The sequence below is a fragment of the Neomonachus schauinslandi genome, chromosome 16 (assembly GCF_002201575.2).
Source record: "Neomonachus schauinslandi chromosome 16, ASM220157v2, whole genome shotgun sequence".
In the NCBI taxonomy this organism is placed as follows: domain Eukaryota; kingdom Metazoa; phylum Chordata; class Mammalia; order Carnivora; family Phocidae; genus Neomonachus; species Neomonachus schauinslandi.
In genome coordinates this window covers 6,722,232-6,742,821 of record NC_058418.1, presented here as the reverse complement: position 1 = coordinate 6,742,821, position 20,590 = coordinate 6,722,232, and the positions used below count along the sequence as shown (strand labels likewise).

Below are 20,590 nucleotides of genomic sequence, written 5' to 3'. Positions count from 1 at the left end.
AGCTTGCATTTTCCGTGGGCGGTTTTGGTGGGCTGACCCAACCCCCAAGCAGCCCTCCCTCCTCGTGATGGTAGAACTTTGATTCGCTCTGGCTCGATACCCACGCGCGTGACTTTACGTGTACCCAAAGGTGGGCTGTGGGTTCCAAGCCGAGCCTCGTTTTGCAGAGAGAAAGGAGAGTGAGACAAAGCGGAGTGGGAAGCCCAAGAACCTGGGGTTCGGAGGAGAGGAGCAGCTTAGAACCCAGGAAGCCAATGGTGGAGAAATCGGGCGGAGTAGAAAAAGACTGAGGGCTCGGGATCGAACGGAGGGAGAGGATTGGACGCCGGGATTCGAGGGGGCGGGGATAGAACGCAGAGGGCTGGAAGTGGGCGGGGATAAAACCAGAGACTCGAATACCCGGCAAGGCACGCGCGAGGCAGAAATCCGGGTGCCTGGATGTTGGATAATCGGGGGCGACCAGGAGCTCCGGAGGCCCGACGACCAAGTCGCGGACTCGTCGCCCTGGGATTGGACATATGCAAGTGGGAGCCTTGGGTCTGGCGCTCTAAATCGAGGGTGGGGGGTGTGCTCGGGCTTGGTCTCCAGGATTGGATCGGCGGACCTCTGACTCAGCGTGGTAAGTATTGGAGGGGCTCGAGCTCCCGCGGGGCCTGGAGGCCTGTGTCTTGGGTTGGGCGTGCGGGTCTCTCCATCACTTGTCCTCGAAGCTCGCATCGGCTCACAGCCTCAGCATCCCTGGCTGTGAGGCATGCGCAGTAGGGTGCTCCCTCCCCCATTCCCTCCAGCCCCCGGTGCGGGGGAGGGGACGCTGGGCCACCCTAGAGCGGACGAATTTATAGACATTACCCCCCTGCTCCTCCCCCGCCACTCCTCACCCACCCCATCCCCCCACCCCATCCCCCGGTCGCCCTGGAAATGGGGCGGACGGTGCCAACGTCCGGCAGGTGTTCATTTCAAATGGGTCTCGGACTAATGTTTTTCTCTAGACCCCGCAACTCAACCCTGGACCTGTTTCCCGCCCCCAACCCTGAATGTTGAAAGTCCTTCATGGGGAGGGGCGCACTGCCTTGCACCTCGTTCTCAGCAGAACCGCAAAAGGAATTAACGCGAGTTGTCCCTCCTGCCTCTCTATGCGTTCACAGAGGTCCCCAACTGACGTCCCTCCAGCACCGGAGGTGTCTGGCCAAGTCCTTCAAGACCCCTCAGGTGATTAGGGAAGGGTGAGCTGCCGTCCTATATTCCTGGGTCTGTAGGAGGAGGGGGTTGGGGGCCCGGACTCCGGGGTCTGAGGCTGGGGACCTGGAGAATGACCCTCTGTCCACCTCCCAGGGCTCTAGGGTGACATGGCTGAAGCGCACCAGGCCGTGGGCTTCCGACCCTCGATGACCTCGGACGGGGCCGAAGTGGAGCTCAGTGCCCCCGTGTTGCAGGAGATCTACCTCTCCGGACTGCGCTCCTGGAAAAGGCACCTCTCCCGTTTCTGGGTGAGGAGAGCCACGGCTTGGTTTCCTTCCAGGAATCCAGTTAGGTGCTTCAGGGGTGCCCGAGGCCCACTCCGGCGTGTGGGTGATTCCTTCATGGGATCCTATCACCCCCTCCTGGGAATTTTGCTGTGGACTTTCAGAACCCCTTAAATAGCCATTTCTGGGTTCTCGGAGGCTCACTTGGGAACCCTCAACCTCACCTACTGGGAACCTCTATTCACCTCTTAACACCACTTCCTGGACCACTTCCCTTTTTCCTCACATCCCCCAAACCCAACTTCCACCCAGTTTCTAGAATTCAGACCCCATACCCCATGGTGCTCCCCTCCCCCTTTCATCTCTAGGTTCTAAACTGGGTGCTCATTTCAGAACACTGTGCCCCGATCAAGATCTTGGTCAGCCCGCACCCCAATCCTGAAGGGCCCTTCTTCCCCCAGCCCATGCCCCTGGGTCTGGGGGCCGCCTCCTTGCCCTCACTTCTGAATCCCCAATCCCCCTCTCCGGTGTGCAGTGCACCTTCCCTATGGTTCCGAGATGTGAACCTCCAAATGTCTATATCCACACTTCTCCATCACTATAGACCCTGCTGTCCCAGTCTGGGCTCTTTGCCCTTGCTCTAGAACACCCAGGCCCAACATCTAACCAGAGCCCACGCCTGCCCCTAGGGTCACCAGTTCTAGAACTATGGCCCTGTGTACATCCAGAGTCTCCCTATCTGTGAGCACAAATCTTGAACACTTGTGGGGTTGGCCAAGCCTGACTTTGAATCCTGGCTCTGCCACTTACCAGCTGCATGGCCTTGGGCAAGTGCGCCGCTCTGAGCCTCAGTTTCCCCACATGTCAAACGGGGGTGATGATAACACCTCCCTCACAGGACAGTCGCGAGGATTAAGTGAATTCTTCTTACATGTAAGCACTGAGCGAACCGCCTGGCCCATGTCAAGTGCAGAGTAAGTGTTAGCTTTTGATAATATTGTTCTTGATTCATTAACCAGATATCTATGGAGCATTTATTAAGGGCCTGCCACTGCTTGGGACACTGGGGACATGGCAGGGAGCAAGACAGAATCCTGCCCTTGTGGAACTCTTGATTCAGTAGGAGGAGAAGGCAATAAGGGGACACATAAGCAAGATGTGGAGTATGTCAGATCACGTGACATGTGCTATGGGCGAACAGTAAGGCCCGCCAGGTGGAAAGAGGGAGCCTGGGGGTGTTGTCACTAAATAAGGGGGTGGCCCGGGCCCCAGAGGATCTCCTGAAGCTGAGACGTTTGAACAGGCTGGATTGAACCTCTATAGCCTTATGAGTTATTAAAATAGAGAGATATCTGTTCCCATGGATAAATAGCCACTACCCCAAACCCCCAAAGAGTTTCTGTCTGGTTTCTTTTTTTTTAAGATTTCATTTTCAAGTAATCTCTACACCGGACATGGGACTCGAACCCACAACTCTGAGATCGAGAGTCACACACTCCACTGACTGAGCCAGCCAGGTGCCCCCCGCCTCCAAAGAGCAGGGAACCCCCTGGGCCTCAGGCTAATCCATCAATTAAAACATTACCATGTGGCCATTAGCCTGTGGTTAAATACATAAATACACATATACATACACACACGTAAGTGTGTGTATTAAAAATTAAGATATAGTTTCAGAAAAAATGCACAGAGTTTTAAAATATACCGTCCTTGAATTTTGACAATGCCCGTGTAACCAACTTCCTATCAAGACAGCCTGGCCTGGACCATTCTAGAATGTTCCTTTGAGCCCTTTTCCGGTGCACGCCCCCCCCCCCTCAAGGCAGCCACTGTTCTGATTTCTATGCTTGTAGGTGGATTTTGACTAGTGCTGCATTGTTGACTATTTTGACCCCTAGTTTTGAGTCCCCCCGTCCAGACCCTCTCATTAGTGTAAATTGGTAATTGTAATAATGATCATTCTTGCCTTTCTATCACATAGCCACCTCTCTCCCTGTTGGACACCTGATGCTCTTATGTCTTCCTCTTCTGTTGTGGACCCCACGGGCCACCGCGAAGTCTCGTAGCTCCTGGAACATGGTCCCAGGGTGAGGGCTGTGCCCTCAGCAACCACAGGGCTGAAATTCCATAATTTCTTCATTTATAAAATGGTATCCCTGACAGTCCCTCCCTCAAGAGATTGTTGCAACCATTAGTGGTTTTAGCAGAGGGCCTGACTCACAGAAGGGACCCGTCCAACATCGCTGTTTTATGATCCTGGTGGTTCCACAGGTGCTGTGTGCCCTCTGGCATGTTCTTAACTTCTCTGGGCTTTTGCTCCCTCATTTCTAAAATCGCGTTAGGTAATATTTAGTGTATCCTGGGCTCTACACTCACCAAGCCCTTTAAATGTATTGCGTGTGAACGACTCTTGATCTCGGGGTCCTGAGTCGGAGCCCCACGTTGGGTGTAGAGATTATGTAAAACTAAAATCTTTTAAAAATAAAAATAAACCTATTGCTCACCTGATCCTCGTTATAGCCTTCTAAGGTAGATCTATTATTAGTCCCACTTTACAGATGAAGGAACAGAGGCCCAGAGAAGGGCTTTTTCACTTTCCCAAGGTCACGTAGCTGCTAAGAGGCAGAGTTAGAATTAGTCTGGCTGTGGAGCCCACGCTCATGCCTGCCCTCCCGGGCGGGACTTATACCATGGGGCTGTCGTGGGTTACGTGCAGTGGGTCATCTGGGCCAAGCAAGTGGCACAGCATCCATGGGGGTCATTCATCAGCAGGTCAGAGGGATTCCTGAGTTGGTCTCCAAATGCATACAAGATGTGGCACCTTGCAGTGCATCCTGTTGCATTAGGGTCCTGAGGCATCTGGATGATTTGAGGCGTTGACATTGGACCCTCTGTGGCTTTGGACAAGTTCTTCCTACCTCTTCTCTTCTTGGTTTTCTTCACCCGTGCGATGGGCATAATGGTATTTACTGCTACCTTACTGAGCAACAGGGCAATGAGATGATTTATTGATGCGCCTGGTCCTTGGGAAGTGCTCTGGAGAGTTTCCTGTTATTACAAAGCCCCTGTTCTACGACTATCCAGAGCACCAGATAAAGGAGCCAACAGCTTCTCTTAAAGAGAAATCATAAACAACGAAAGCACCACATTTGCCTGTAAGCTTTTCTGGCCAAACCAAAGATCGTGAAGTGAATAAATCCCCAACAAGAAGCAGAGTAGCAATAGAAAGGGTCATTGTAATCATGTTTATTGAGCGCCTACTGTGTGCCTGGCTCTGAGCTATGCAATTCGCCCTCTTCCCAGCCCCCTTGGCTTTATTTTTCTCCATAGTCCCTATTGCCAACTGTCACACTACCCTAAATCCTTTTGGGTAGCTATTGTCTCTGTCCCCCAGGAGAGCAGGACTCTTGCTGTCCTCTTGTCACTGCTGTAGGACTGCAATCAGCATTTGTGGAAGGACATTTTCTCATCCCACCCTCGTGACAGCCCTATGAGCCCTGTACTGGGATTGTTCCCATTCTACAGATGAGGAAACTGAGACAGAGAGGGGAAGCCACTTGTTTGCGGTCACTTAGCTTGTTAGTGACAAAGCAGGGATTTTAAGCCCAGGGCTCCAGAGCCCAAGTTCTAAACCATGATCTCTGAGGCTTTCCTGTTGGTTAAATGTGGGGGAAAAAGAGAGAACGTGGTTTCTTGAGCCCTGCTGCCGATACCCCCACTAACAGTAGCTCTTATCATGCTGTGTGACCTTGAACCTAAGTGTTCTTTTTTTTTTTTTAATTTATTTATTGAGAGAGATAATGATACAGAGAGAGCATGAGAGGGGGAGAGTCAGAGGGAGAAGCAGACTCTCTGCTGAGCAGGGAGCCTGATGTGGGGTTCGATCCCGGGACTCCAGGATCATGACCTGAGCCGAAGGCAGTTGCTTAAACAACTGAGCCACCCAGGCACCCCTAAGTGTTCTTTTGTAAAATGAGATCACCTAAGTACCCACCTCACAGGGCTGTTGGGGGGATTTTAAGAGCTCATCCTTGTAGAAGGTGCTTGGTCGTGAGACTTGGTTAAGTGTTAGTTATCTCCGTGGCACTTCCCTGGGAGTCTGGTTAGTAGCCCAGGACTTTCATTCATTCCATGGCCATGTAGTTCTAGAAGGCCTACCGAGTTCCAGACCCTGCTGTATATGGGGGATCATTTTGCCTGAGAGTAAGCTCCTCCAGAGAACCCTTCCTGACTCCTTCAATTTGAGCAACCCGCCTCTGCAGGGCTCCTGTGCCTTGCTTTATGTCCGTTAGCACTCGCTTCATTCCTGACTCACCTCCCTGAGGGCAGGACCCAGATCTGTCTGGTCCCCACTGGGTCTTGAACACCCAGCTTGGGGTTCAGCACACACTGGGTACTCTGTCAATATCTAAGAGTTGTGCTCAGAGGAGGGATAATTGATTGAATGGGTGCCCTTTCCTCCCCACAGAATGACTTTCTCACGGGTGTGTTCCCCGCCAGCCCCCTCAGCTGGCTCTTCCTCTTCAGTGCAATCCAGCTCGCCTGGTTCCTCCAGCTGGATCCTTCTCTAGGACTGATGGAAAAGATCAAAGAGTTGCTGCCAGACTGGTGAGCTCCCCCACCTGAGCTGAGTAACCTCCCTAATGCCTCTTCCTCCACCCAGTGAGTTTCTCTATCAGTGTGGCATGCCTGCTAAAGAAAAGTAACCTCAAAATAAATAAACAAACAAATAAATAAAAAAGAAAAGTAACCTCTGGGATTCACTTTGGGTCAGATTAATAAAGGTACAGCACGAGTAAAATGGAGGTGATTTCCTCCCTTTCTTGCTAAGAGGGACACTGACAAGCTAGAAAATGTCCAGATATGGTTACACATGCACTGATAAAAGTAGGAGCTCTGCTGGGCCCCAGTTGTGTAGTCTTAGGCAAGAGACTTCACCATTCTTTTGTCAGTCTTCATTTATAAAATGTAGGTAATAATAATTGCTTCCCAGGGTGGTTGGGAGAATGAAACAAAAGCATGCACATGGAAGGGCACCCAGCTGGCTCAATAGGTGGAGCATGCGACGCTTGATCTCAGGGTCATGAGTGCGAGCCCCACGTTGAGCATGGAGCCTACTTAAGTAAATAAATAAATAAAATCCTTTTTAAAAAAGCATGCATGTGATCCATTCAGTACAGGGCCAGGAGGTTACTAAATGAGAGTGGTTGTATTATTATAATTGTCATTTTGGAGAAAGTTTTGGAAGCCAGGTGCAGGTGAAGTGACAGGTTCTAATGGTTCTAATTCTCGGCTTAGTCCTCCTGGGGAAGAAGGTTCAGGTTTTGTACAGATAGTCCCAAAGGACAGACCCAGAATCAGAGGTAGGAATTTCCAGGAAGGCTAGATTTATCCAGTGTAGCGAGGGGAAGTAACTCCCCCCCCCAAGTCCTCCAGGTGGGCCTTGCTCGCACACCTGATTGCCACTTTGCAAACATGTTGATCTACGGTAGTTTTCGATCAGCGGATCAACGTTTTCTTAAACCTGAGTGTGTATTGGAACCACCTCGGAGGCTTGTTAAAACACTGATGGCGGGGCCCCACCCCAAGAGATTCTGTTTTGGTAGCTCTGGGTGGGGCCTGTGAATTTGCATTTCCAACCAGCTTCCAGGCCCTTCGGATGCTGCTGGGCCAAGGGCCACACTTTGAGAACCACTGCTTTAGAGTATAATTTGATTGCTGGGAGAGAGAAGTGTGTCCCTTCTTCTTCTTCTTCTTTTTTTTTTAAAGATTTTATTTATTTATTTGAGAGAGAGCGAGAGAGAGCATGTGAGGGGAGAAGGAGCAGAGGGAGAGGGAGAAGCAGACTCCCCACTGAGCAGGGAGCCCGACATGGGACTTGATCCCAGGACCCTGGGATCATGACCTGAACTGAAGGCAGACGCTTAACCAACTGAACCACCCAGGTGCCCCAAGTGTGTGTCCCTTAAAAAAACAAAAACAAAAAACCCAGCTCCCACTTATTAAGTACCTATCAATTTCCATGGGAAGTGATTTTAGGAGCTTTGGTGTCCTCACGAACCCGGGGGAGGAGGGGTGGCATAGAGAGAGGATCCATGCCTACTTTACAAACGAGGAAATGGGATTTCCATGACTGACTCCCATTCTAGAAGATATGCCCCCAGTCAAAAGACCAGGGTCAGAGAACGATCGGAAGAGCAGGGGCTGGGTGGGGCCGGAGGGGAGGGGCTTTCTGCTGCCGGGAGACCCAGGCCCGTTTTCTCGTTCACTCCCAGGGGTGGACAGCACCACAGGCTTCGGGGAATCCTGGCGGCAGCGCTGTTTGCGTCGTGTCTGTGGGGGGCCCTGATCTTCACGCTTCACGTGGCCCTGAGGCTGCTTCTGTCCTACCATGGCTGGCTCCTTGAACCCCACGGAGCCATGTCCTCCCCCACCAAGACCTGGCTGGTATGTGAGGGGCAGAGCCCTCCCTGCTCAGGCCCTCCGGGGACCCACTTCTCTGTCTCCTTGTCTCTGGTCTCTGCCCCCACCTTTCTGGGACCCTGTCCACCTCTCTCTGGTCTCTATTCCTCCTCCTGGGGTTCTGTCCCCACTTCCTCTGGGTCTCTACCCCATTCTCTCTGTAGGTTGCCACATCACCCCCGACCCTGGTCCGCGACCCCAGTGAGGGGTGTAACGACCCACTAATTCCCGCTTCCCTCCAGGCCCTGGTCCGCATCTTCTCCGGCCGCAAAACAATGCTCTTCAGTTACCAGCGCTCCTTGCCACGCCAGCCCGTGCCCTCGGTGCAGGACACCGTGCGCAAGGTGGGCCTGCCTGGGACCTCCACCGGGGGCGGGGTGCGGCGGCCGGGGACGGCCGGGGGCGTGACCTACCCTCTTCTCCTTGCCCCTCAGTACCTGGAATCTGTCCGGCCCATCCTCTCCGACGAGGACTTCGACTGGACGTCAGTCCTCGCGCAGGAATTCCTGAGGCTGCAGGCGTCGCTGCTGCAGTGGTACCTGCAGCTCAAGTCCTGGTGGGCGTCCAATTACGTGAGTCCCACACCCGGATCCGCAAGGTTCTGAGGCTCCTTCCTAACCTGCAGGTCTAGGCCCCGCCCCGCCCCACGCCCCGCCTCGCCCCACGCCCCGCCTCGCCCCACGCCCCACGCCCCCAGGCCCTGCGGCGCGCGAATATTTTTGAGCCCCGCCCCATGCTCTATATTCTGAGCCCCGCCCCCACGCTCCCATAGTTTAAACCCAGCCCCAGATGCTCCGACTTGCTGCTCCTACTCTCCAATATTCTGAACCCCATCGTCATGTGCCTGCATATTGAGCCTCCCCACCCCATGCTCCGACATTCTGAGCCTGACTTCAATACTCTCAGCCCCGCCTCCAGGGCCTGCCCACATCCACAGCCCCGCCCCCAGCCCGCCAGGATTGCAACCGCAATTCCAGGACTTATCCAACATTTCAGCCCTCCCCTGGCAGGAGGCAAAAAACATTTTGAGCCTCCGCCCCCAGAGTTGTTCTTGTTTTACCCCCTCCTTCTGCGCGAGGGCACCTCCCCCCAAATGGGCTTCTGAGTTGAGGAGCTAGGCCTTTGGTAGTACTCTGACTTGAGTTTCTTGGGAAACTGAGGCACAGAACAAGACGGCAGTTCACCCAAATCAGGGCTTATAGGCCTTTTATTATGTAGGAAGTTATAAATAGCTGGCGGGCAGCGTGGGATGAGATGAGGTGCAGGTAGCAATAAAGACACATAGGGTGGTGTGAGTGCCTGAGGGGGTGGGACGGTCTGACTGGATGAGAGGATTAGGTTTCCAGGAGGAGAATTTCTTAGGGCTGAGCCCTGAGGGTTGGACAGAACTTGAACCTGTCAGGTTAGTAGGAGGGAGAGGGCTGAGCAGAGGTGAGGAAATAAGGAGGTTGTAGGGCATGTTTTGGGAACAAGGAGGGCTTTCCTCTGGCTGGAACAAAGGATTGAAGCGTGATCCTCATGGGAGGTGATGGTGGAGTGGTGGGGAGAGGCCTGAACTCCAGCTGAGGACCTTGGACTTTTTCTAGGGGGTGCCAAGGAGCCATGGGAGGATTCTGAACAGGGGAGGGTCAGGATCAGCTCTGCCGTCGGGGAAAGACTGGAGGGGAGACACCGGAGGCTGGGAGGCTGGAGAGGATATTAGGGTGAGGACGTGGGGGAGAGGAGGCCTGACAGGGGGATGAGGCAGAGTCAAGGCAGGAGGGTGGGGCTGGGACTGCCAAGCTGGGGGTGGGGAGATGGTGAGGATGGCACCCCCGGGCCTCACCTGGTGTGGGAAGGACTGCAGGGCTCTCTCTGAGATGGGGAGAAGGGGAGCAGCTTTGGGGTGAAGGCACTGAGCTCCATGGGGGTTCCTGGGGGGGTGCAGAGGAGATGCCCTGGGGCAGCCGGATCCCTGAGTGAGGGCTCAGGAAAGAGGCCTGGGTGACAGCAAACGGGACCTTCAGCTGCAGAAGGAAATTGAAACATTGGACTTGGAAGGGAAGAGGATCTGGGACAGAGAGCCCCAAGGGGCAGCAACATGGAAAGGTCAGTCAGACAAGCTCCGTGGAGGGGACTGAGTCGTGTTTGGAGGGGTAGGAGGGAAGCCAGGCCTTAATTTTTACATTTTTTTTTTCCTTCAAACTGTTGGGCCAGATTCTGTGCCAAAACATATGCTCATGCATGCTCGGACACACACACACACAATGTATTTATTTCATTGTACCTGTAAGGCTCTGCCAATTATAACATACCCCATTATCTTAAGTACAACAAAGGAAAAAAAAACAAAAACGAAGGCCAACTAAAGTCTGACACAGTGCTGTCTTATCACAGACTTTTTAATCTATATTTTTAATTTGTTATATAAACTTTATATATTATATGTAATTTTAAATTGTATAATATATAGTATGATTGGATATTTTATAACTTACAGAAATATATTTAATATACCATGTAAAATATATGTAACATATAGATACACATAATTTTTATTGTGGCAAAATGGACATAATATAAAATTTACCATTTTAACCATTTTTAAGTATGCAATTCGGTGGTATTAAGTACATCCGCAATGTCGTGGAACCGTCCCGACAATCTGTTTCTAGAACTTTTCATCCCAAACAGAAACTCTGCACCAATGAGGGAACATCCCCATTCCCACTTCCCCAAAGTACCAGGTAACCTCTAGTCTACTTACTACTTCTAGCAATTGACCGATTTTAGATTTTTCGTATAAGTAGAATCATGCACGATTTGTCCTTTTGTGCCGGATTCATTTCACAGGTATGATGCTTTCAGGGTGCAGCCATGTTATAGTGCACATCAGATTTTCATTTAAGATTTTTATTTATTTGAGATATAGAGTACAAGTGGGTGGGAGGGTCAGAGGGAGAGGGAGAAGCAGACTCACTATTTTTTTTTTTAAAGACTTTATTTATGTATTTATTTGACAGAGAGAGACACAACGAGAGAGGGAACACAAGCAGGGGGAGTGGGAGACGGAGAAGCAGGCCTCCCGCTGAGCAGGGAGCCCGATGCAGGGCTCGATCCCAGGACCCTGGGGTCATGACCTGAGCCGAAGGCAGACGCTTAACCGACTGAGCCACCCAGGCGCCCCATTTTCGTTCCTTTTTATATTAACATTCCGTTGCAGGGGCGCCCGGCTGGCTCAGTCAGTGGAGCATATGACTCTTGATCTCAGGGTTGTGAGTTCAGGCCTCCTGTTGGGTGTAGAGATGACTTAAAAATAAAATCTTGGGGGGACGCCTGGGTGGCTCAGTCATTAAGCGTCTGCCTTCGGCTCAGGTCATGATCCTGGGGTCCTGGGATCGAGCCCCACATCGGGCTCCCTGCTCGGTGGAAGGCCTGCTTCTCCCTCTCCCACTCCCCCTGCTTGTGTTCCCTCTCTTGCTGCATCTCTCTGTCAAATAAATAAATAAAATCTTTAAAAAAATAATAATAATAAATAAATAAATAAATAAAAATAAAATCTTGGGACACCTGGGTGGCTCAGTCAGTTAAGTGTGTGCCTTCGGCTTAGGTCATGATCCCGGGGTCCTGGGATCGATCCCCGCATCAGGCTCCCTGCTCGGCAGAGAGTCCGCTTCTACCTCTGCCTGTGCTCTCTCTCACTCACTCTCTCTCAAATAAATAAAATCTTAAAAAAAAAAAAAAACCAAATAAAATCTTAAAAAAAAAAAAAACGGGCGCCTGGGTGGCTCAGTCGTTAAGCGTCTGCCTTCGGCTTAGGTCATGATCCCAGGGTCCTAGGATCGAGCCCCACGTCGGGCTCCTCGCTCTGTGGGAAGCCTGCTTCTCCCTCTCCCACTCCCCCTGCTTGTGTTCCCTCTCTCGCTGTGTCTATCTCTGTCAAATGAATAAATAAAATCTTTAAAAAAAAATTCTGTTGTATGGATAGACCACACTTTGGTTGTCCATTCATCTGTTGATGGACACTTGGGTCTCAGTGGTATTTTTTTAAATCTCATATGAGATCATTTCACATATATCGTTGTGTGCCTAGCTTTTTTCAGTTGGCAGTGTGTCTCGGTGCTTGCTCATTCTGTGGCAGTAATATAGATGCACCTTATTCTTTTTTTCTTTTTCTTTTTTTAAATTTATTTGACAGAGAGAGACTCAGCGAGAGAGGGAACACAAGCAGGGGGAGTGGGAGAGGGAGAAGCAGGCTCCCTGCTGAGCAGAGAGCCCGATGCGGGACTCAATCCCAGGACCCTGGGATCATGACCTGAGCCGAAGGCAGACGCTTAAAGACTGAGCCACCCAGGCACCCCTGCGCCTTATTCTTTTTTTAAGAGCTTGGTAGTATTCCAGAACATGAGTGTAGCACGGTTTAGCTAACTGATCCCCACCTGATGGACTTCTAGGTTACTGCTAGTTACTGATCACGATGGCCTCCTTCACTGAGCTCCACCCTCCCCGTTTGACACAGCAAAGTCTTGGGGGTCTTGCCACTCCCATTGCCCCCCCGCCCCCGCCACCTTGGCAGCAGCTGCCGCAGCCTCACATCTCTCTGCCCCACTCCTAGGTCAGTGACTGGTGGGAAGAATTTGTGTACCTGCGCTCCCGGCACTCGCTGATGGTGAACAGCAACTATTACATGATGGTGAGGGGGGAGAGCTGGGGAGGGGCTGTGTTCATAGCCCCCCAGGGCTAGGGTTGGGATGTCTCTGTAGAAAGTGGGGTTTAGGGTCAGTGACCACATCAGAGTCTAATTCACCATCTCACTGCCTGTTGGGGTCAGGATCTGGGTTTGGGATCCGGGCCCCCGATCAGGGGGCCAAACCTGACCCCAGGCGTTCTGCCGTCCCCTCGGCTGGCCCCCAGGACTTCCTGTACGTCACTCCCACACCAGTGCAGGCGGCTCGTGCTGGGAACGCAGTCCATGCCCTCCTCCTGTACCGCCACCGTCTGAACCGCCAGGAGATCCTGCCTGTAAGAGCCCCCCACCCCAACCCATGGGCTGGGGACAGAGCCCCTCTCCTCCACCCCCCACCCGTGGGCTGGGGACGGAGACTGTGGTCCTGTGGCCGTGTGGCCAAGTGGGTCCTGGGAGGCAGCGTCCTCTGGAGCCCGTGGTCTCTTGCAGACTCTGCTGATGGGAATGCGGCCCTTGTGCTCTGCCCAGTATGAGAAGATATTCAATACCACGCGCATTCCCGGCATCCCAAAAGGTGAGATTCCTCTTGCATCCTCACTGACAGAGGCGTCACAGTGTAGTGGTTGAGAGCATGTTCTCCTGGGCTCAATCCCAGCGCCATCGCCTCGCTCCCTAGCTGTGTGACCTTGGGTCGGTTACTACCCTCTCTGAGCCTTAGTTTTCTCATCTCTGAAACGGGCTGATAGTGGTACATAGGGTGGGGAGGATTAAATGAGTGTTTAGAACAGTGCAAGCCGGGGCGCCTGGGTGGCTCAGATGGTTAAGTGTCTGCCTTCGGCTCTGGTCATGATCCCAGGGTCCTGGGATCGAGCCCCACGTGGGGGGGCCTGCTTCTCCCTCTCCCTCTACTGTTCCCCCTGCTTGTGCTCTCTTGCTCTGTCAAATAAATAAAATCTAAAAAACAAAACAAAACAAAAAACAGTGCAAGCCATACAGGACGTGCCTAATAAATGGTTCTTATTTTGAAAATTTATTTTAGAGAGGGGCACCTGAGAGGCTCAGTTGTTAAGCATTTGCCTTCGGCTCAGGTCATGTCCTGGGATCGAGCCCCGCATCGGGCTCCCTGCTCAGCAGGAAGCCTGCTTCTCCCTCTCCCACTCCCCCTGCTTGTGTTCCCTCTCTCACTGTGTCTCTCTGTCAAATAAATAAATAAATAATCTTTTAAAAAAATTCATTTATTTTTTTAAAGATTTTATTTATTCATTTGAGACACAGAGATAGAGAGAGAGAGCAAGAGCATGAGCAGGGAGAGAGACAGAGGGAGAGGGAGAAGCAGGCTCTCCGCTGAGCCAGGAGCCCGATGTGGGGCTCGATCCCAGGACATGACCTGAGCCGAAGGCAGACGCTTAACCATCTGAGCCACCCAGGCGCCCCTAAAAAAAATTTTATTTTAGAGAGAGAGAGTGTGCGCTGCTAGCAGGGGGAGGAGCAGAGGAGGAGGGGGGAGGGAGGGGGAAAGAATCCCAAGCCGACTCCCTGCTGAATGTGGAGCCTAGAGCAGCTGGACCCCAGGACCCTGAGATCATGACCTGAGCCGAAACCAAGAGTCAGACACTGAACCGACTGAGCCACCCAGGCGCCCTAAATGGTGCTTATTCTTGCAGTGTATCTGACCTTCCTGCCCTCCGCCCTTCTGCCCACCCCACCCCTAGACCATATCCGCCACCTCCGGGACAGCCGACACGTGGCCGTCTTTCACCGAGGCCGATTCTTCCGTGTGGGGACCCACTCCCAAAGCGGCCTGCTCTCCCCGCGGGCCCTGGAGCAGCAGTTCCAGCGAATCCTGGACGACCCCTCCCCTGCCTGCCCCCAGGAGGAGCATCTGGCTGCCCTGACAGCCGCACCCAGGTGAGAGTAAGAGGTCAGGGGACCCGACGGCCCAGCCAGCCTCTGGAGGTTGGGGAAAGGCAAGCTGGGGGGCCAGGCAGAGCCTGGGCAGGGTGTGTGGGCTCAGGCACGTGTCCCAGCCCCCCCCCCCCCCCCCCCCAGGGATGTGTGGGCCCAGGTGCGGAGTTCCCTGAAGATCCAGGCCGAGGATGCCTTGGAGGCCGTGGAAGGAGCTGCCTTCTTTGTATCACTGGACTCGGAGCCTGCAGGGCTCACCAGGGAGGACCCCGCAGCTTCACTGGATGCCTATGCCCGTGCTCTGCTTGCTGGCAGGGGCCATGACCGGTGAGTCAGCCCCTGGACTTGAACGTCACCGCAACCGGTGACCCCAGAACCTGGTATCCAGACCTAGGACTCTGGACACTAGACAAGCAGACCCTGGACCCCAGATCTGAGGACCACCAAACCCCAAACCTGGACCTTCAAACCTAGAGACCCCCGAAGCCAGAGCCCCAAGCCTGGGGACCTCAGGCTCAGAAGCACAGAATCCTTAGATTTTCATGCAGGCACCCCAAACCCAGGACCCCAGACCTGGGACTTCCTACCTAGAGATCCTCAGACAACTTCCTAGATGCACCCCAGGCATCACTCTGATTTCTGAGGTTCCCAGAAGAGTCCCCCTAACCTCTCAGCTCCTTGGGAACCTTGACCTTTTCTTGGTATGTTCCTTCAAAATCTTCCAATTTCCCAAGCCCTAGACATGCCTCAGAAACCATCTAGACCGCCTGGTGGAGACCCCCAGCCTCTTAGAGAGCCAACCCTGGTTCCAGAAAAATCCATCCACCCTGACACTCCTATGTCCCACAGAGAGCACCTGAGTTCACTCTTGGCCCCTTGGTGACCACTTTGAATTCTCCCCCTGCAGCTGGTTTGACAAATCCTTCACTCTAATTGTCTTCTCCAATGGGAAGCTGGGCCTCAGCGTGGAGCACTCGTGGGCCGACTGCCCCATCTCAGGACACATGTGGGAGGTAGGATGGCCAGCCCACCCCCACCCTGGGGACCATTGGCCCCATTTCCAAAGATCTTCTTCTCCAGGGCCTTACAGTCAGAGGGAAGACAGAGGCTCAGACAGGCAAAGACCGGACCGGAGTCACCCAGCAAAGAAAAGGGGGTCTGGGATTATGACCTTTTTTTTTTTTTTTAAAGATTTTATTTATTTATTTATTTGACAGAGAGAGACACAGCGAGAGAGGGAACACAAGCAGGGGGAGTGGGAGAGGGAGAAGCAGGCTTCCCACGGAGCAGGGAGCCCGATGCGGGGCTCGATCCCAGGACTGTGGGATCATGACCTGAGCCGAAGGCAGACGCTTAACGACTGAGCCACCCAGGCGCCCCTATGACCTTCTTTTGATGGATGGGCAGTTGGGGCTCAGAGAAGGGAAGTGATTTGCCCAGAATCACCGAGCCAGGAGTTGTAGAGCAAGAATGTGATTCCAGAATGCTGTGTGACCTCAGGCAAGTGACTCCCCTCCTCTGAGCCTCGTTTCTTCCTTCATCAGATGAAAGGGTTGGATTTTCTTTGATCTGGAAGCTCCCATCCAATCCTGGGAACCATCGCATCTCCATTTTCTCTATTTTATTTAGTCCCTAAATCATGGAGGGTGGTGCTTATACCCACCAGGTTCCCACTCTTCCGTAGCGTTACCCGAGGTGTTGGATGGGGCCCAGGGTGGGATCTGGTGTGTATGAGGGGAAGGGAGGCCCCTTTCAGATCTTAGGAGCAGCCCCGGGTAAGTACTGACTCTTCTGTGCCTGTTTCACAAATGAGAATTGTCCCCCTTTGATGATACTGGTGAATGAAACTGTCAATTCAGTTGAACCTCAGACCCCTCAGACCCTTATTGTCAACATGAGGTCTCTGCACATTGGCTTTGAATGAAGAGATGTCACATAGAATAAGGTATAGATCAATGGAAACTCCAAGGCCCCAAGTGAGGTGTTCTTCTCCCGATATGTTTCTAACATTGCAATGGGGATGTGAATCCCTTCTTCCTAAGTTACCGTGACTATTAAGTGGAAGGCTGGCGGGCGATAGGTCCTCCATCAACGCTGATTTACACTGTTTAACAGGGGCGCCTGGGTGGCTCAGTCGGTTAAGCATCTGCCTTCTGTTCACGTCATGATCTCGGGGTCCTGGGATCGAGCCCTGCATCAGGCTCCCTGCTCAGCGGGGAGTCTGCTTCTCCCTCTGCCCCTGCTCGTGCTCTCTCTCTCTCTCTCAAATAAATAAAATCTTTTTTTTTTTTAAGATTTTATTTATTTATTTGACAGAGAGACACAGCGAGAGAGGGAACACAAGCAGGGGGAGTGGGAGAGGGACTGCTCCCACTTCCCCCACCACCAGGCCCCAGGAGGGACTTATGAAAAGAAGTCCCTGGTTAGCTGGCTCTCAGCCCAGAGGGAGGAAGGGGCTCTGACAGCCTCTGTTTGTACACAGTTCACTCTGGCCACAGAATGTTTTCAGCTGGGCTACTCGGCAGACGGCCACTGCAAGGGGCATCCTGAGCCCTCACTGCCCCAGCCCCAGCGGCTGCACTGGGACCTTCCAGAAAAGGTGAGACGGGGCTTCGGGGCCTCTCCTCCAAGTACCCAAATCTCCCTGGCTCTGACTCGAAACTCATCCCCACCCCCAGACTTAACCCCAACCCCATCCGTCCCCAACCCCAGTCCCACCTGACCTCCATCCTTAATCCAGCCCTTCAGGGACATGTTTGTTCATTTCTGCACTCGACCCCCACCCTGACTTGGCTCCCACCTCCACTTCCAGCCCCACTCCCAGCTCTACCCCATCCGTAACCCCAGCCATCCCTCCCTCCCTCCTCCTCTGGCAGATCCGTCTGTCCATCTCTCTAGCCCTGAGGGGAGCCAAGACCTTGTCTGGAAACATTGACTGCCACGTCTTCCCTTTCTCCCACTTTGGCAAGAGCTTCATCAAACGCTGCCATCTCTCTTCAGACAGCTTCATCCAGGTGGCCTTGCAGCTGGCCCACTTCCGGGTCAGTTGGGGCCCTCGACCTCAGCCCCTTGCCAGGACTTTGGTTCCCCTGAGCCTGCCTTGTCAGTCCCTTTAGTGACTCTTCCTGGTCATTGCCCTTGTGGGTCCGCCATCTTGATTTCTCTCTCCCAACCACACATTCCCCAAGCAGGAGGATGAGGGAGGTCTACACAGAGGCGGGTCAAGTCTGTGAAGATTTCCAGAGACCGGCTGACAGGCTCCTCTCTTCCTTGTCCCCCAGGACAGGGGTGAATTCTGCCTGACTTATGAGTCGACCATGACTCGCTTGTTCCTGGAAGGCCGGACAGAGACAGTGCGGTCTTGCACGAGGGAGGCCTGCAACTTTGTGAGAGCCATGGAGGACAAAGAGAAAACAGTGGGTGTAGGCCTCGTTTGAGGCTTTGGTCATTTCCATATACTCATTCCTACATTTGCAAATATTTTTGGAGCACCTTCTGAGGACCAGGCCCCACGATGGGCATTATGGACAAAGGAGGAACCAGACCTGGTCTCTGACCTCAAGGAACTCACTGGTGGGGCGAGACAGAGATATTTCAGCGTAGTGCGATACATGCTTTAATGGGGGTCACAGAGGGCACTGGGGGGTACCCAACAGGGATCCTTGATTCCACAATGTAGCTCTCTTTGATTTAACCTCCATGCGACCTTGTGACTTCCATTTGTACCCTTCCATGTAGTCCCTATATAACCTCTCTACTCAGAACCCCATGGGTACGTCTGTTCCCCCACCCCCTACCTATTTTGGGTCAATGGAAGGAGTTGGGGCCCTATATCAGACAGACCTGGGAACCCACCTGATTCTGCTTTGCTGTGTGAGCCTGGGCAAGTGACTTCCCCTCTCTGAGCCTGTTTCCCCTCTGTAAAATAGAATTGATATCTCTGCCTTGCAGGGATTTTGCAAGATCCTTTGAGGCCGGGGGTGTGTGACAAGCCCCAACAGTAAGCCCACTTCCTGTCTTTCCATGACCTATGACCTCCCCGGGGGACCCCAGGAACCCCAGCGCCGTGCTCTGTTCCGCCTGGCGGTGGAAAAGCACCAGGCTCTGCTGAAGGCAGCGATGAGCGGACAGGGAGTCGACCGCCACCTCTTTGCGCTCTACATCGTGTCCCAATTTCTCCACTTGCGGTCGCCCTTTCTGGACCAGGTTGGGTGCAGGGAAAGGGTTAGAGAGGGAAAAGGGGAACCACGGGAGGAGACGGGTACTTCAGGATAAGGAGGGTGGGGTTGGAAAAGGGAGGTATTAGGGGCGCCTGAGTGGCTCAGTCGTTAAGCGTCTGCTTTCGCTCAGGTCATGATCCCAGGATCCTGGGATTGAGCCCCGCATGGGGCTCCCTGCTTGGTGGGAAGCCTGCTTCTCCCTCTCCCACTCCCCCTGCTTGTGTTCCCTCTCTCACTGTCTCTCTCTGTCAAATAAATAAATAAAATCTTAAAAAAAAAAAAAAAGAAAAGGGAGGTATTAGAGGAGAGAGTTGGTGGGGGCGTGGAGAGGGAAAAGGGGGAAAGAAGGGAGAGGGGCGGGGTCAGGGGGAAGAGGAGGCGTGGCCAGGAGGGCGGTGAAAGGAGGCGTGGTCAGGAAGACCCGAGAGAAGGGCGGGATCAGGCAGAAGCGGAGAGGTGTGGTCCGAAAAGGAGAGCCGAGGGGCGGGTGTCAGGGAGGGGAAGGACAGAGAAACCAGAGAAACTGGGCGATTTAGAGGAAATAGGCAGTCAGGGGAGGTCAGAAAGGGCCGGGGTTGATTGGAACTGAGCCAAGGGGCACGGACGGGTGGGTCTGTTCGTCTTTACTGCATACTTGACCATCTCCTGTCCCTCAGGTTCACTCGGAGCAGTGGCCTCTGGCCACCAGCCAGATCCCTGTTCAGCAAATCCACCTGTTTGACGTCCACAATTACCCTGACTATGTTTCCTCTGGTGGTGGATTCGGGCCTGTGAGTGGAACTGGGCCTGATCCCACCTCCCTGGACCCTGGGCCCTGAGGGAGGAGGGTGTTGGGGGTCTGCACTCCGGCCTAGTGGGGGGCGGGGGGGGGTAGGAGACGGGAGGCTATTTGGTTCCCCTCCCTCTGTCCCTCTCCAGGCCGATGACCATGGTTATGGCGTTTCGTACATCTTCATGGGGGATGACACCATCACCTTCCACATCTCCAGCAAAAAGTCTAGCACAAAAACGGTGAGACAGAGTTGAACACACACCCCTGCACCCTCCTCCCCCAGGACCCAGGGATCTGGACTCCTAGCTCCCTCCTCTCCTACAACCAAGGAGTCTGGAATCCCAGCTCCCTGCTGCCCCCACGATCCAGGAATCCTAGTCCCCAGTGCCCTCCTCCCTCAGACCAGGACATCGGGGATACCAGCCTTCCTGTTTTCCAGCACCGAGGAGACCCTCTCCCAGCTTCTCCTGGACATGACGTATTTCTCCTTCTAGGACTCCCACCGACTGGGGCAGCACATTGAGGATGCACTGTTGGATGTGGCCTCCCTCTTCCAGGACGGGCAGCGTCCTAAGCCCAGGTGCAGAGGGTTACAGGAGGAGGACTCGGGGCACAGGGGTGGCTCTCTCCCCTGCCACAGGAGGGGCTCCAGGGCACCCACGAAATCTACCAACTTTTGACCCCTCCCTGCAGGGAGCTGGTCTCCCCAAGAACTAGGGAGAGGGTCTCTACAACTGGGCTGGTGCAGGACAGAGGTGGCCTGTTTGGGTTTGGAAAATCCCACATCTGGTCCAATAAAGATGCATAAGCTGGGTGTGTGGTGTTCACTGTGCTGTTGGGCTGGGCAGGGGTGGGAGAGGTGAGGGTCAGGGTGGAGGAGGAGAAAAGTTCCCCTCCATCCCCAGGCCCAACCATGAATTCTCAGTTACAATCAGTTTCAGCTACAACCCCCAACCCTGCTCATTCTGTTGCATTCCCAGCTCCAGGCACACCAAACCTAACCATCCAAGGCCCACGCCAGTCAAACAACCCCCAAAACTCTCATTAGTCCAGTTCCTGTGGTCCCAATGCCACTGCCCACCCCAAACATAAAGATCGACAC

General features: G+C 53.4%; 1 protein-coding gene across 4 annotated transcripts; it reads left to right on the top strand.

The window, feature by feature from the left end:
• The first annotated feature begins 1,346 nt into the window (after positions 1–1,346).
• Positions 1,347–20,297, top strand: CPT1C (carnitine palmitoyltransferase 1C). 4 transcript variants are annotated; one of them, XM_044922079.1, is made up of 18 exons: positions 1,347–1,487; positions 5,932–6,071; positions 7,739–7,910; positions 8,168–8,269; positions 8,360–8,497; positions 12,520–12,597; positions 12,852–12,926; positions 13,081–13,165; positions 14,304–14,499; positions 14,641–14,823; positions 15,404–15,509; positions 16,979–17,095; positions 17,373–17,537; positions 17,778–17,912; positions 18,550–18,702; positions 19,373–19,486; positions 19,635–19,727; positions 19,983–20,297. In XM_044922079.1, the coding sequence occupies exons 1-18, from the start codon at positions 1,347–1,349 to the stop codon at positions 20,166–20,168; spliced, it is 2,379 nt and encodes a 792-aa protein (XP_044778014.1). In that variant the 3' UTR covers positions 20,169–20,297. The 4 variants fall into 4 exon arrangements, with proteins under 4 accessions (XP_044778014.1, XP_021536974.1, XP_044778016.1 ...); XM_021681299.1 differs by having other exon boundaries at positions 12,819–12,926; XM_044922081.1 differs by lacking the exon at positions 17,778–17,912.
• The last annotated feature ends 293 nt before the right edge of the window (positions 20,298–20,590 follow it).